This window comes from Cyprinodon variegatus, unplaced genomic scaffold (assembly GCF_000732505.1).
Source record: "Cyprinodon variegatus isolate N-32 unplaced genomic scaffold, C_variegatus-1.0 Scaffold595, whole genome shotgun sequence".
In the NCBI taxonomy this organism is placed as follows: Eukaryota; Metazoa; Chordata; class Actinopteri; order Cyprinodontiformes; family Cyprinodontidae; genus Cyprinodon; species Cyprinodon variegatus.
The window spans coordinates 338556-353469 of record NW_015151048.1 but is presented as its reverse complement, the minus strand read 5'-3'; the positions used below and the strand labels follow the sequence as shown (position 1 = coordinate 353469).

General features: G+C 41.9%; 2 protein-coding genes across 2 annotated transcripts in view; one reads left to right on the top strand and one right to left on the bottom strand.

Annotated features, from left to right (window-relative positions):
- The window catches only part of hectd1 (HECT domain containing E3 ubiquitin protein ligase 1), a 46835-nt gene extending 44747 nt beyond the window's left edge, over nucleotides 1-2088 (top strand). The window contains exons 36-38 of the mRNA XM_015392540.1: nucleotides 856-1006; nucleotides 1090-1234; nucleotides 1332-2088. Of these exons, the coding sequence (XP_015248026.1) occupies nucleotides 856-1006; nucleotides 1090-1234; nucleotides 1332-1469 (434 nt within the window). The 3' untranslated portion in view covers nucleotides 1470-2088. The remainder of the gene's footprint in view (nucleotides 1-855; nucleotides 1007-1089; nucleotides 1235-1331) is intronic.
- Nucleotides 2089-5308: 3220 nt separating this feature from the next.
- LOC107096053 (4F2 cell-surface antigen heavy chain-like) overlaps nucleotides 5309-14914 on the bottom strand; it is a 13476-nt gene continuing 3870 nt past the window's right edge. Inside the window, exons 2-7 of the mRNA XM_015392539.1 lie at nucleotides 14475-14664; nucleotides 11735-11832; nucleotides 8585-8736; nucleotides 7689-8004; nucleotides 7494-7553; nucleotides 5309-6411 (exon numbers count right to left, since the gene is read on the bottom strand). Coding sequence (XP_015248025.1) covers nucleotides 6061-6411; nucleotides 7494-7553; nucleotides 7689-8004; nucleotides 8585-8736; nucleotides 11735-11832; nucleotides 14475-14664 — 1167 coding nt within the window. The 3' untranslated portion in view covers nucleotides 5309-6060. The remainder of the gene's footprint in view (nucleotides 6412-7493; nucleotides 7554-7688; nucleotides 8005-8584; nucleotides 8737-11734; nucleotides 11833-14474; nucleotides 14665-14914) is intronic.

Sequence of the window (14914 nt, the reverse complement as noted above, 5' to 3'; positions counted from 1 at the left end):
AAAGGAAAGATTTAAGACTAGCCTTAAAGTAGACAGGGTGTCTGCCTCACGGACTAAATTAAAAACATTGGGTTGATCTAAGGGCTCCAGGAAACAGAACAAAAGGAGGCGGAGCATTACCTCTCAGAGTAAACTTTACAATGATTGTTACTCCAGACGCCCAGTGATTAAAATCTAAAGGCCTGAAGACAACAAATCCAATTTTGCGTCCGATCAGAGAATCGTTATGGACGAGGTGGTGGCATTAAGCGCTGATTAAAAGTCAGAGATGATGGCTGCATGGATCTGACTGAGATAGAGCCCAGGTCTGTTTTAATCAGACCATGCAGCAATTTAGCTGCAGTTTCATGGTCTGACAGGAAGAGAGATGCGGTTACAAAGTAAAACATCCGCTAAGGGGGAAAATAGAAAATAAAATCTGTTAATCTCACAGGAAAAATCAGAGAGCTGTGCTTCAGTGGTTCGCACGAACAGTCTGTTTATGGAGGCCTTCGTCCTCCACGTGGCTGACCACATGTCTCTCCCCTTCTGTCTCGCACCCCCTCCCTGTCAGCCCACTGTACAAAAATAAACAAGGCACTAGTGTTTCAAGCATTTTTTTGTGAATGTTTGATTCCCGGTCAGGTGATGGAGAGAGGCTAATGGGCGCCAGTTGCACCACGTTCTGCCCCACTCAGGACGCATGACGAAGAATCTCGGCCTGATCAAAGTATTCCAGCATGACTGAATGAAGGGCAGAAATAGTTCCATAAATGCCGCCTTATTCTAACCAATCAAACCCAGCGGAGGTTGTCTGGAGTTCTGCAAACGTTCCGTTTCTGTTTCCATGCTCATGAACTCTGCTCTCTTCTTCAGAGGGTTTTAATCGAGTGTTCCCGATGGAGAAGCTGAGCTCCTTCAGCCATAAAGAGGTGCAGATGGTCCTCTGCGGCAACCAGTCACCTTCCTGGAACGCTGATGACATCATCAACTACACAGAACCAAAGCTGGGTTACACCAGAGACAGGTACCGCCTGAGTTACACGCACTTCTGGTTCTAGAATCCAAAGGAACCCGACAGGAGGACTGAGTTTGCTTTGCTCCCCTCAGCCCCGGATTCCAGCGCTTTGTCCGAGTTTTATGTGGAATGTCGTCTGATGAGAGGAAGGCCTTCCTGCAGTTCACCACCGGCTGCTCCACCCTGCCCCCTGGTGGCCTGGCCAACCTACACCCACGCCTCACTGTAGTCCGGAAGGTCTGTTTGCTCTTTGAGTTGTTAAAATCTCCCAGCTTGACTTTGTAAGCTGAGTGGCTGATGTTCTCCTCCTCCTCCTCCTCCTCCTCCTCCTCAGGTGGATGCCACAGACTCCAGTTACCCGTCAGTAAATACCTGCGTTCACTACCTGAAGCTCCCTGAATATTCATCCGAGGACATAATGAGGGAGCGTTTGTTAGCTGCCACCATGGAAAAGGGCTTTCACCTGAACTGACCTGTGAAGATGGCCACCGTCACACCGAGCATGCGCCGAAATCATCTGTCCGTGTTGCCAGAGCATCCAGCGGAGCGACGGCCTGCCTGCCGCAGGAGGACGCCTCATGGAGAACATCTGCAGCCCTCACACCTTTCACGCTTCCCTCCTGACGTCCATGTGAGCATCCAGGGCTTAGGTTTCCAGTCGAATGCTGCAGGCTGGTGTGTTTGTTTGCATTCACACACCGGTCCGTTCAGTTCAGTGCCTGGTTTTGACCCGGTTTGTTTTCAGTTCCTCCATTAGAAGTTCCTGCTTGTTTTTCGTTTTCATCTTTTTGTTTTCCCCTCCTTTCCATTCGGCTGGTGAGTGAGTGTGGGCGTGTTTGTGTGCAGCAGTTTGGTTTGTTTCAGACCTGCTAAAAAGGTCAGAATTCAGTTTTTTGGTGTTTCCTCTCTGATTAAGCTAAAGAGAAAAAAAAACACTGATTGTGTCTGATGCACATCTATTAAAAAAAACAACTCTGCTCCCTGTATTTTCTTTGTATATTGTAAACATTTATTTAACTGAAGTTGCAGTTTCAGGTAAACAAATATTTTCAAATGTGTATGCTCCAAAAAAGATAATCAATAAATTGTTTGCAAAGTATGAATTAAAGTTGAGCTCCTGTGGTTTGTAGAAGGCGGTGATTTTTAAGGCGCTTTCAGCAGCAGGTTCCAGTTTAAAATGGCCGACATGGTCAGACGCCCAGGGTGGCTCTGCCGTATGGGGCGGCGTCGGCATGAGATCCCGTGCTGTTTGTACGCCGTGACGCAGCGCTGCTGATCACTAGGAGCGCAATGAGAGGGAAAAACAACCAACTATCCACACCAAGTATTTCTTTCTGTATAACTGCTTTTGTGCGTAAGTAAATATAAATAGCAGAGACAATTAGTTTACGCTCCCACCACACACACATCTCTCTCTACATCAGGGGTGCTCAGTCCAGTCCTCAAGAGCTACTATCCTGCAACTTTTTGATGCAGCCCATTTTTAACACACCTGAATCAAATGAGTGGCTCATTACCACACCTCTGCTGAGCTAAATGAGGGGATTGAGCCTTTTGATTCAGGTGTGTTAGAGAAGAGATGCATCTAAAAGTTACAGGATGGTAGCTCTTGAGGACTGGACTTGAGCACCCCTGCTCACAGTGGACATGCACCTATGATAATTGCAGACCATTATTTCTAAGTAGAAGAACTTGCAAAGCAGCAGGGTGTTCAAATAATTATTTTCCTGAAGTAATTAAATCTCCTCAGTATCATATTAAAGTAAAATGAAATCTCTCTATAAACTTCTCTGAAGTCATTAAATAATTTTACTTTTACTCCACCCACCTCAGTAAAATGATCCCTCTGAAAACATTAAGCTGAACATGGATGCAAAGTCAGCAGTTTCCTCTCATGGTTCTTTAGTTTCTGTTGTTTTAATGATGATTTATTACTGGTTCCCCCTTAGAATAAAGAATATAATCTCAGATTGCTTCTGTGATTACAAATGTTGAATCAATAATAAAACATGCAAATTAACAGTGAAGGTCATGATGTTCTCCCTGAACATGCGTGGGTTCTCTCCGGGTATTCCTGCTTCCTCCCTCAGTCCAAAATCATGACTGTTAGGTTAATTTTCTTCTCTAGATTCTCCTTAGATGTGAGTGAATGGTTGTTTGTCTCTGTGTTGTCCTGTGGTGGACTGGTGACCTGTCCAAGATGGACGCTGCCTCTCACCTGTAGACAGCAGGAGAAGATGATGGATGTTAAAGTACTTTTGTCCAAACAACATAATTCAGCTTTTATTATAATGAAGGACACAAAAAGAGAGATTTACGATGGTGAAAGTTTTTATGTAAAATGCTTTAGTAGTTCATTGAAGTCAGTCTGGTTGGTTTAACTGAACTATATTAAAAAATAATTCCTCATCTTTAAAATCACATTTAATGCTTAAATCCACCGTAGTGTTTTGTTAGGAGCTGCATTTCTGGGATTTTTGGTTGTTTCATTTTCAGTCTGTGGTTTTCAGTTAGGCTTGGCTTTGTGTTATTCTGTTTTTTACTGTTAAGTTATATATTTTTTTACTTACTTCCTCTCCTTTTCCCTTTTCCCTTCCTTGCCCCATAATGTCACCTTCCTTCACACTAATTAACCCACTTTGGTTTGATTGCATTAGCACTCTTAGGGCCACTTGACAAACATAACAGGAGGAAAGAAGAGAGAGATGCCAAAAAGGTCAGGAAGCCAGGGAGCACTTCTGAAACTGTGAGAAGGTGCAACCCCAAACAAGCTCCAGTTTCATGCCAACAATGTCCGACAAAATAGCAAAAACCTTGGACCAATAGTTGGAGAGCTGAGGACAGAGCCAGATAGTGTGGATCAAATTGACTGGAGAAAGTTGGCGTCTATCACAGGCTCAGGAGTAGAACATCAGTGGTAAATATGGGCGAAAAAAAGCCAGTACCAGTTCTGGAAGGGGGAGATGAAAATGATACCGTAATATTCTTACTCACACCTAAACCTCCGGTTTAATAATTGTCATGATTTCTGGCACCAGCGCTGGTTTGATTCAGAATTCAACACACCTGCCAGCTTCGCCTCGTTTCCCATCAGCCACCATCAGATCCACCTGCTCACCTCATTATACACTGATCTAAAGTCTTTTTTCTTTCTAAAAATTAGCGATTTTGTTTATTGTATTCAGGAAGTAAGTGAGATAGATTGTCAATGTAGCAAGAAAATTTACATTTAAGAAAAGAAAAATAATGATTGCATTGTCTTATTTCAGGTGATTATCATCTCATCTCATTTCAAGAGTAAAAATACAAATTCTATTAGTAAATCATCTTATGTATCTATCTACTCAAAATAAGGGTAAATACACTTAATATTTTATTATTTCTAGATAGTTTTTGCAGTTTGCCAGATTATTAAAGGCCATCTGTGAGTTTGATCCAGCGTTCCTCTTACTTGTCTGCCTGTTTCTGGCCCGATTCTGCCTCCTGATTCTCTGAGCCTGCCTGAATCCTATTGGACCTGTCATTGTGGTTTTTGGATCTCTCACCTGTTTTCTGTGCCCTGAACTTTGTCTCGGTTTCTCCCCTGGATCGTCTCTGGATCTTGGATCAACTGGGTCGGACTCTCGTATTCCAAACTCGTTTGTCCTCTTCATCCTTCTGCTTGTCTTCTGTTATCGCAGATCTCACCATGAGCATTTCCTTGGTCCAACGAGTAACTATTAAAGAAGGAAACCTGCAAACCACCCTGGACGGATTCTGGAATCCTCCTTCTGGTTGCTGACTGGTGAATTCCTCCGGTCCTGGAACAGTTTCATTTTCAATGAACGGTTCAAACTTCAACTGTTGCCTCTGGTTGAATTTTGGGTCTTTCTGGTCGACCACTTCCAGTAAATAAAACATAATTTTTTAGAGTTTCTTTTACCATAAAACCTAAAAGATAGAAATAAAATGACGACAAACCGATAAGAGCAGAAACTCTTCCTGAGATTTTTTACTGTGGTGAATTTCCTTGTTAATCTGTAAGAAACATTTAACATTGAGAGAAATATTTGCAAAGTTAGACCTGAACCACCAAAGTTTTAGGACGGTCTTTCAGAGGGAAGTAACACCAAACACAACTAAACACCTCCAGTAATAATAAACCTGTAATAATTGATTTAAACTATTTTCACAGAAAATACGCGTCTGATAAAGACACAGTGCATAAATGAAAACCTTTACTGATCGAATTAATGCTGTAAATAAAGAGTCCATTAATGTTTGTGTCTAGTTTGCTTAATATCAGTATATTCTTATTTTTATTTGCACAGATGTTTCAGATACAAGATTCATACATAAAACAAAGCAGCTGTGACAATACGACCAAAAAGCACAAAAATAAGGTTTATAACTGTTGGATCAGCAGCATCTCAGAGCTGAAGGGACGTCCACCTTTCTGCTCAGCTTTGCTTTAGCAGTTCCTCTCTTTCTCTTCTTTTCCTTTAATCTCTTCCTCATCCCTTCCTCTCTGCACCCCCCTCCATCAGTTCATCCTCATTGGATGCTTCTTCTTCTACTTTTCCTTCATCCTCATCTTCCATCAGTCTGACCTCTTCTTGTCATCTTAGTTTATCTTTATATTGCTGCTTCCAATTGATCTGTCCTGTGTTTGGTCTGGAATTTAACAAAACAGGTAAATGTGTAAATTATCTCTTTGTTTTTTCATGACTCTTTCTACCGAAGGGCCCTTTTCTATATTAAACCTCCTCAACCTTCTGCACATTGACAACATGAAGCCGTAGCTCCTGTTTACAGAGAACATTGATTTCACAGATCATTTTAAACAAGCTGAATTATCAAACCCAAAGTATCTTCTTCCCTGGAGAACTGATGATCAAGCAGACAACAGAAGTCACAATGTTTGCAGCACAATAACTCGAGCCTAATACATTTTTTTCAAACCTGATGGTTTTCCACCTGAACTTTTAAAGTTCAGGTGGAAAACTTTTCTCATTAGGGCTCAGAAACACTTTACGCTAAAATGAATGAACATTAAGAGCGTGTAAACTTTGTGAACATTTCTTCTATCCAGAGTAAGGGAGCTTGAGGAGTGCGGCCTGTCCTGGACCGAGCCGCAGACTCATCAGGTCCACAGAGCTGCCTTCAGGAAGGGCGCTACCGTTGGTGCTGAGGGCAACAGTAGCGTGGGGAGGCAGGGCTGCATGGTTCATCCTCAACGCTGCCTCCTCCTCCGTCCCCCAGTTAAAGACGGCCAGGTAACGATCGTTCTGATCCCAGACTCGCAGGTAAACCAAAGAGGAGGAAGAATTAGAGAGGAGGGAAAAGTCCCCATAAAGGAGGGAGCGCGTTTTAGCCCGAAGCTCGCTCACAGAGCAGAAAAAGTTGCGAAGCGACAGCCTCTCTTTCTGATCCTCCTGGAAAAACACAGAGAAGATTCATGGGTTAAACATACATGCACACTAGTTTTTACACCTGAACGCTTTCCAATAATGGTGCACCCTTCCTCTGCAGGTGTAGAGCCAAAGCCGTGCCATCAGTTATGAACATTGGCGGAACAGGATGCAGGTTTACCTTGCTCTACAAACTAAGACCCATCTGCAAAAGTATTTTAAAGTAGGATCTTCAAAGGACACATTTGTCTGCCTGTCCTCTTTTTCTCTTAGTTCCAGTCTTTACTTTGTTTCCTTGTCTGTCGCTGCAGGCAAATGGGTCATTTTCTCAACCTCTGTTTGAAGTTAAGTTGGTCTGCTGCTTAATTTCAATCAATCAATCAATCAATCAATCAATCAATCAATCAATCAATCATTATTGTGAACTACAATTTGCATTGTAATCGACATTTCAGCTTTGGTGCAAACCATTCATCATCACATACATTTTCTATTCAGTTTATTTATTTCTATTCTGAGCCTGGTTCCAGCAGAACCAGGCTCAGTGTGAGCATGACATGATGTGAATTGGTGCTATTCTATAGCGCTTTCTTAATAAACAAAACGTTCAGAAGCTAAACCCTCTGCTATAAGGGTTCCTGACCTTCGTTACTCTCATATGAAGACATAAGTTTAAGAATCAACTCTCTAAACAGTTATTGATTCCTGATTAGACAAATCATTTAATAAAATATTATGTCATCCAATAATGTTATTATTACCGTACCTCCCTGGATTTGCACCGTGAACCGGTTTCATCACCTTCCAATTGCTTTACTTTATAAAAGCTAATTTGACCTCATTTCAAACTTTGGTTCTCACACATAAAAACATGTGAACTGTGATTTCTTTGCATCATTTTATTAATTATGTTTTCTAGCTGTTCTCATTAAGAGCCCTATGTGTGCATAGAAGCTAACTAGCTTTAGTTTAGTTTCACTGATGTAGTCAAAGGTTTTTAACTGAAAAGTAGTTGAACTATTATTGTTAATAAATTCTTCTATTAAACTTTTAATTCAGCAGAGGTTTTAATGTGTGAGCAGCACAGCTGTCCTCCAGATGTTTACCTGCAGAGTCCCGTTCAGCTCCTCTTCAAAGTCCCAAAGCATCTTGGGAAACTTGGAGTCCTAATGCAAATAAGAACCAAAACAAGTTACTTTTCTTTTCTCAAAACTTATCAGTCAGAGACTCTTCTTTGGTGCTTTTATTTGCTGTCAAATAAAGCTTGAAAACGTTGCTGAATCAGGTAGGGCTTGTCTCACCCCGTCCATCAGGCCGATCTCATCTCCATAGTTGAAGACGGGCGTCCCTGGCAGGGTCATCAGCAGCAGCTGGTAGAGCCTGACATGAGCCTGGGTCACTAAGGAGGCCAGGTGACCCTCAACCCGACCCCCCAGGTTCCAGGTCAGCCTCTCCTGACTGACGTTAGAGTACAGGGTCTGGATGGTGTCAGCGTAACGGGAAGGCTCAGGGTCACCTGATGTCAGCACGTTGGATATCAGAAGGTCCACTCCAGTGGAGGAAAGAAGGGCGGACACGTATTCAGCCGAGGAGCTTTCTGTGACGCCGAGCAGGAGTCTGAAAAACACCAAAAGCTCAATCAGGCTGCGTTCTCACTGCAGGCCGATGCTCAGTTCTGTTTTGTTTTTTAAATCCGATTCTGTTGTGTTGTCGTTCACATTTCCAAATATATGCGACTTCCTTTCAAACAAAAACACAGCTTTGTTCCTGTTGGATGGACTGAACCGTTAAACCAAGAAAGTGACTCACAGATAATCATCTTCCATCAGATGATCATGGTCACTTCCCTGTTTCTCCCACATCCAGAGCGCCAGTGATAAGCTTCGTCCCGCCCCCCTGCAGCCGCTGTGATCCACAGCTCCGCGCTTCGGTTTCCTTTATGTTTTGTGTTTAATAAACATTTTTTACTTTTCCTACTGACTGTGTCGCCTTGAATACTGGGTCCATCTGTCCCGTTTTATGACAGTAAAACCAGAGCAAATATTTTTTTTAAATGACATCATATGATCTGGGAAGCCAATGAAAACCGTCTGAACCGCAGATGTAAAGCCAGAGCAGGAAACATTATGATTATAAAGGTTTCTGGGGGAAAAAAGTCTCAGAATCAAAGATCACAGGTTAAAGAAGAATCTTGCACCTTTTTGACCCACGTTTGGGATCCATATCTGTGCCGTTCTGGATGATGGCCCGGATGTCGGCCCAGAGAGACGGAGCCGCGTTAGCCAGCTGCTCCACTCCGGAGAGCTGGACTCCATCCACGCCTTCATTCAGCCAGAACACCAGGGCCGACTGAAAGCACACGGACACGTTTCCTCACATTTCAATACTTTCAACGGTTTTCCTTTTCAGGATGCTGCAATCAGATAAAATGACATCAGGTGACTTCAACATGAAAGTCCAAATGATCCATCGTTGTGAGGAGGTTTTAAGTCCCTTCTCCAAAAACAAATCTGAAGAGTGTGGCTTGCATTTATATTTAGCTCCCCTGACTCTATGCTTTGCAGAATGACTTTTAGGTCTTTGGGTTGAATCTGCAGCAGTTTTTGTTCCACAGACTGCGGCCCAGTCAGCAGTGGAGCTCCTCTCTGAACATCAGCTTCTATTTATTGCTACCAGTGATGGGAGTAACACTTATTTTGAAATAACAAAAATGTGACTTTTTCATTAAATAAAGTAATCAAATTACTTTTGATATATTTGCACACTGTCTGCAATGAAGGGAGATTTTTACTGCAGCTGGGACAGAGGCCTATGATGGATGGGCGCTCATCCTGCCTTCAACACAGACTGAGATGAGAGTCGATGATTCAGTGACATCGTTCCTAAAGAAAAAACGCGAACTGAAGTCACCGAAGGCTTCAAGCCTAAATCATTCTCTACTTTACTGGTTAGAAGTGACTCCAATCTGATGCTATGTTCACACCGAACGCGATTTCAGCATAAAAAACCTGCTGCTTCATTTCTGCTGCTCCTGTGTTCAATGCCAGAGAGGGTAAAAAGTAGTTTGAATGTTTTCAACCAAATTAACTTAATTCACCAGATCATGTCTTACTATTATCATTAATTATATTGAAAATGTGAAAAACATAAATGCAAAATAAAAAACAAGAAACAACAAAGCTTTGCTTTATACTGTTTCTGCTAAGGGCGCTGCCATGTTGCAGTACCTCGAATGGTGACGTCACAGGGTTGATTAATGCTAAAGAATGGAATACATTGGATAGAACGCTCATAGATCACAGCCATAAAACATTTAAAATATTAGTTTGATTGAAGACGAAGCTGAAAGGGCACCGAAGCGTCTAAATCACATCGCTTCTGAAGCCCATCAAGCTGTAAGGAGAGAAGAGGCGGTTTGGTAGCCGGGGTTCGAGAAAGAGAGACTTTAAAGTACCTCAACAGGCGTCTTTCACTTCTGTCATGTACAAAAAAACAAACTATTAAAGGTGAGATCGCCATACGCTTCAAAAAACAACAAAAAGTAAATAATTCAAATGTTTTTTTGTAAATGACTAGAGGAATACGCGCCTGTTGAGGTACTTTAAAGTTTAATTTTCATACAAAACTAAAGGGATAAATAAAAGGCTTAAACAGGTTTGATTATGGGTATGCTGGTCTGACGAGGTATGCTCATCTGACAGAACACCAGGTTCTGACCATCCCTGCTACCTCACAGAACACCACTGTGGAGATTAGGTAAAGTAAAAGACTTTTGAATCCTGTAGCGGTCCATCGGACAGTCAGCTACAGCCTGACGCTGCTCCCAGTGTTTTTAATTTCACCGCCTATAAGCTGGGCTCTACTGACCGGCCATGACAGCGGCTCGTCTGCAACAATGACGGGTACTAAAACACGCCATGCAGGCAGAGCAGAGACACTAACAGTTATGCTGGCAGGTATTTAGTCATCAACTATGCCCCTAACTCCAAGAGAAATGTCCATCAGAGCTTAGTTTCCAACTTCATCCCTATTCCAGTCTCTCAATAACAAACATTTTTTAACTAAAACAGCAGCAATCAGGAATAATATATAATAAATGACTGCAGCACAGAGGGCCTCAGCCTCCGTTTCCAGAAAACAAAGGATGCTCTAAACAGTCTCCATGCTTGAGGTAAAGGAAATCAGTGTTTCTGTTGTTTTCTGGGACTTTGTTCCACATTAAATGTGCATTAAAAACTGAAAGCTGCTTTTTCATGTTGGGTTCTGGTTCTGGGGATACAAAGTAAACAGGATCCAGAAGACCTGAATGTTCTGGAAGGAGGACATATGATGTATTGTGATGCTAAACTGTTGAGCCATTTATAAACTAAAAGAGGTTTTTTCAAGTCTATTCTCAGAGCTTCATGTAGAATAAGGATTTTAAAACTGTTATATTCACCAACATTTTAGATCATAAAATGAACCACATGTCACTTTGTCTACTAACCACTCACTCTGATTGTGAAGTTACTAAGTTACTCTCAGTTACTTTTTTGCAGAAGTAACTGGTAACTATAATGGAATCCAGTAAGTATAACGGATCTAAAATGAGTAATAAATTTTAAAATAAGTGTATTTTTCCTTCGTTTGAGCAGGTAAATAAGATGCTCTGCTAATGGAAGGAGCAGGTTTACCTTTTAAAATAACATCTTTAGATATTATGCTCCGGAAAGAAGAGACTGCTGTGAGGTTTTTTTATTCTAAATGTAAATTGTATTATTCCACATGCAAAGTGTTTAACTATCTGCTCAGTTCAAGAAAAAAATTCCACTATTTTAGTAAAAATTAACCTCCTTAGATTTCATTTTTTTACTTTTACCTTTTTGTTTTCAGTCTGGACTGATTTCAGGCTGTTTCTTCCAGGATTGTTATTTTTAGCTCCATCCATCTTCCCATCATCTCTCAACAGCTTCTCTGTTCTTCCTGCAGAAAACCTCCCTCCCCAGAGCATGACACTACCGCCACCATGCTTCAGTGTGAAGGCAGTGTTTCAGGTTGATGTTCTGAACACTTTATCCCACTGTGAGCATTTCACTCTCATCAGGTGGTTTTCAGCATGCAAGGTTCTTATGGTTCTCTCTTACATCAAACAGCTTCTTCTAGTCACGCTTCCATGAAGAAATACTTTTAAAGTCCTGATCCAATCAGATTGCAAAGGCAATTATCTGCACAGGACTTTATCTAAGAGGTATCAGAGTTTAATTCAGATGCTGCCGCAGTCATGTTAGATTTTAGATGACGTCTGAGCTCATTTTTATTTAGATGGAGCTCATACTGGTTTCCAACTGGTGCTAGAGTCAGTGCTTACCTTCAGCCTCTCTGCTACATTAGTCATGCTGTTACTGGAGAACCAGGGTCCAGATGATCCCCGGTAGTTTGGAGTCAGATCCAAAACCACAGAAATGTCTGCAGAGGAGAGAAACCAGGCATACATGTCAGGTTTGAAAAGGTGCATTAATTACTTCTTCCCCACAGTCTGACATTATATCAGGCTCAGATCTTACTGTTATGTAAGAGATAAGATTAATAAAAGTTTTTCAATTGGCTCAATACAAAATAATGAGAGATTGATAGATATATAGATCTTTGTTTCTATCCATCTTATGTCTTGGGTCAAACATTTGGTGTTTTCTTTCTTCAGAAACCTTCTCAGCTCTAGTTCTAATCCAGCAGCTATCTCCTCTGAAGGCCAGATTTGTCTCCAGATTACGTCATAATCCTTGATTACGTCATAGCGTGGCGCCGAGGCCTGTTCGGATCAGAGGACTCCTCATTATGCAGCGGACAGATGCAACTTTAATTTTGGAGGACCGGTCCGGTTTATCTGCCGTAGCCTCAGGTATCCCAGGATTCATTGCGAGTCCAAGCAAGCTGGCTGCTCCATGATCAGAGGAAAAAGGGAAATGGCGCCAAACAGTGGTGAATATTGGAAGTTCAGTTTAATATAATACCAGTCTGTGAATAGTTCCGTCTGAAATGAATGAAAATAGTTGTTTTAATGGTTATAGAGTCAGATATGTGACTGGTTTTGTTTGGTTTATTGAAAGGTTTTATCTGTCCCTGTGTAAATGGGTCTGACTGACATTTAAGCTCCGATTCCAACATCTCTGCAGGGTGGGGACTATAAATCAGATGTCTGAGACGGTTCTGCTGCTGAAGCTCCTCAGAAATGTTATTAGCACCCAGAACAGGAGTGAGACGTTCAGCATCCATTCTCTGCTTGACTTGAGCAACAATCTTCTCCTTTACCATCTTCCTCTCCTTTGCAGCTGTTTCTCTGTCTTTTAAACACATTCTCCTTTTTGTTTTTTTCAATTCTGCATTAAAATCTCTAGTTCCAGTGCGGTAAAATAGGCACTTTATTGTTGCCTGTTGTCATGGCGACTCATCGAATCAGTGCTCCACTGATAATGGCTTTTCATACTTGTTTCGGGCATTTTAAACTCTGAGTTAATTAAACTAATTCATAGCAGCCATAGTGAAACTGAAAACTCAGCCAATCTAAAGTTTACAGGTTTGAATCTGAGTTTGTTTGTCAAATGGACCCCAAGGCTTTGATGAGGCCGCTCCAAAACCCTGACCTTCAATGGAAAAACAACCATCAGACCACAGGACATGTCTTTAAAGGTGTCTTTCCACGAAAGTAGTTAAAGAAAACACTAATCTAGCTTTTTATTCTCTTTTAGGAGGAATATTTTCTTCCTCTCAGACGGGCCTCTTTCCCATGACGTTAAAGGACTAGTTTCACCTTGGATAGAGAGCTTTGCCAGCATCTGCAGAGACTCCTTAACTTTACACTCCAAAAAACAGACGCTATGAAATAGGCAAGATAATTGTAATTATCATTAGTTATTTTTATTTTTTAAATGATGATTTAACAGACATTGCTCAATTAGAACTCTTAAAACTCATTTAACATATTTCTTAAACTGAAAAGTTGTTTAAGTAGTTTCTGCCGTGATCTTGGCACTGATGACTGGCCTGATTACTCTTTCCATTCACCTCCCTAGCTGTGCCCAGTTTCTCATTACCGTTCATCTGTTCCACCTGCTCCAGCCCCTAATTAACCTGCCTTCTACCAGCCATCAGTGCCAGATTATTTGAGCCCTTGGTGAGAGTCTTCTAGTTTATCAAAGTGTTTTCAGATTGCCTGATGTTTACCCGTTCTGCCTGTGGACCTCTGAGCCTCACTGTCCCTGTTCTGATCTGTTTGCCTGCCCTGTCTTTGGACTCCTGCTGGATTCTGCATGTTTACCGAACCTGGAACTAATTCCTATCATTGTCCTGGATTCCCCTTCGGTACCTCTTCAGACTTCTGATCTTCTGGCTCAGAGTCCTAAGAACTTCCTTGACACTGGCTTTGGCTTTGCCTTCTGGATTATCCTGCCTTCCTTCATTTGTTCGGGTTCTGATCTCCTGCCTGTTCTCCGGTCTTTGGGACTTTGTCTGGGCAGTGTCTGCCACTGTGGTGAACATTGGAAACGCACTTTGTGAGTGTGCGAGTATCAAAATATAGAGCTAAAGTCTCAAACGATCCCCTTGGGGAGCAGAGGGTTGCCATCGTGCGGTGCCCGGGAAGCAGCGTGGGGTTAAGGGTCTTGCTCAGGGACCCAAAGTGGAGGCTGTGGGGAGCGAATCGGGTACTGCAACCTTCTCAGAGCACAGAGCGCTGCTCTAACCACTGAGCACCACTCCCTGAATATATGTTTATTTCTGCATCAATAAATCTCAAAGAAATAATTACAAAAATTCAGAAACTGCGTAAATGTAAAGTATTTTGAAATTGTCTTAATTTTGAAATCAGTATATCTCACTGAAATCATGACTTGAAATTCAGACATTGTGAAAAAGTAAAGTTTTTTAATAAATCCTTATTTCTACATTAATACCAATTGATACCAATTTAGCCCCATATATATAATCTATGAATCAATAACTAACAGACCAAACCAAAAAAACAAACAAAAACAAACTGAAACTTGAATGTTTTTATCATTTAAAGGGGGTTCAGTAGAAAGGTTAGTTAAGGTTTGGCAGCGTTTTCTCACCTTTGCTGTGGGCGGCCTGTAGGACACCTCTGAACTGGTCCAGGTATCCAGCATCATCTGAAATCTCCTCAAACCTCAGGCTCATGGCTTCGTCTGGAGGAGCGACATGAATCGGTCCAACCACCAAACCTTTCACCTTCAGCTGGGACAAACTGTCCATCTTCTGCTCCAGACCTTCCAGGATGGAAAAGCAACCATGAGTTCATCTGTTGGTGTATTTTATAAACATTGCTGCTGATTTTGAGCGTTTCTGAAGTGGGACCAAGTCATGGATGGATGGATGGATGGATGGATGGATGATGGATGGATGGATGATGGATGGATGGATGATGGATGATGGATGGATGGATGGATAGATGGATGGATGGATGATGGATGGATGGATGATGGATGGATGGATGATGGATGATGGATGGATGATGGATGGATGGATGGTGGAT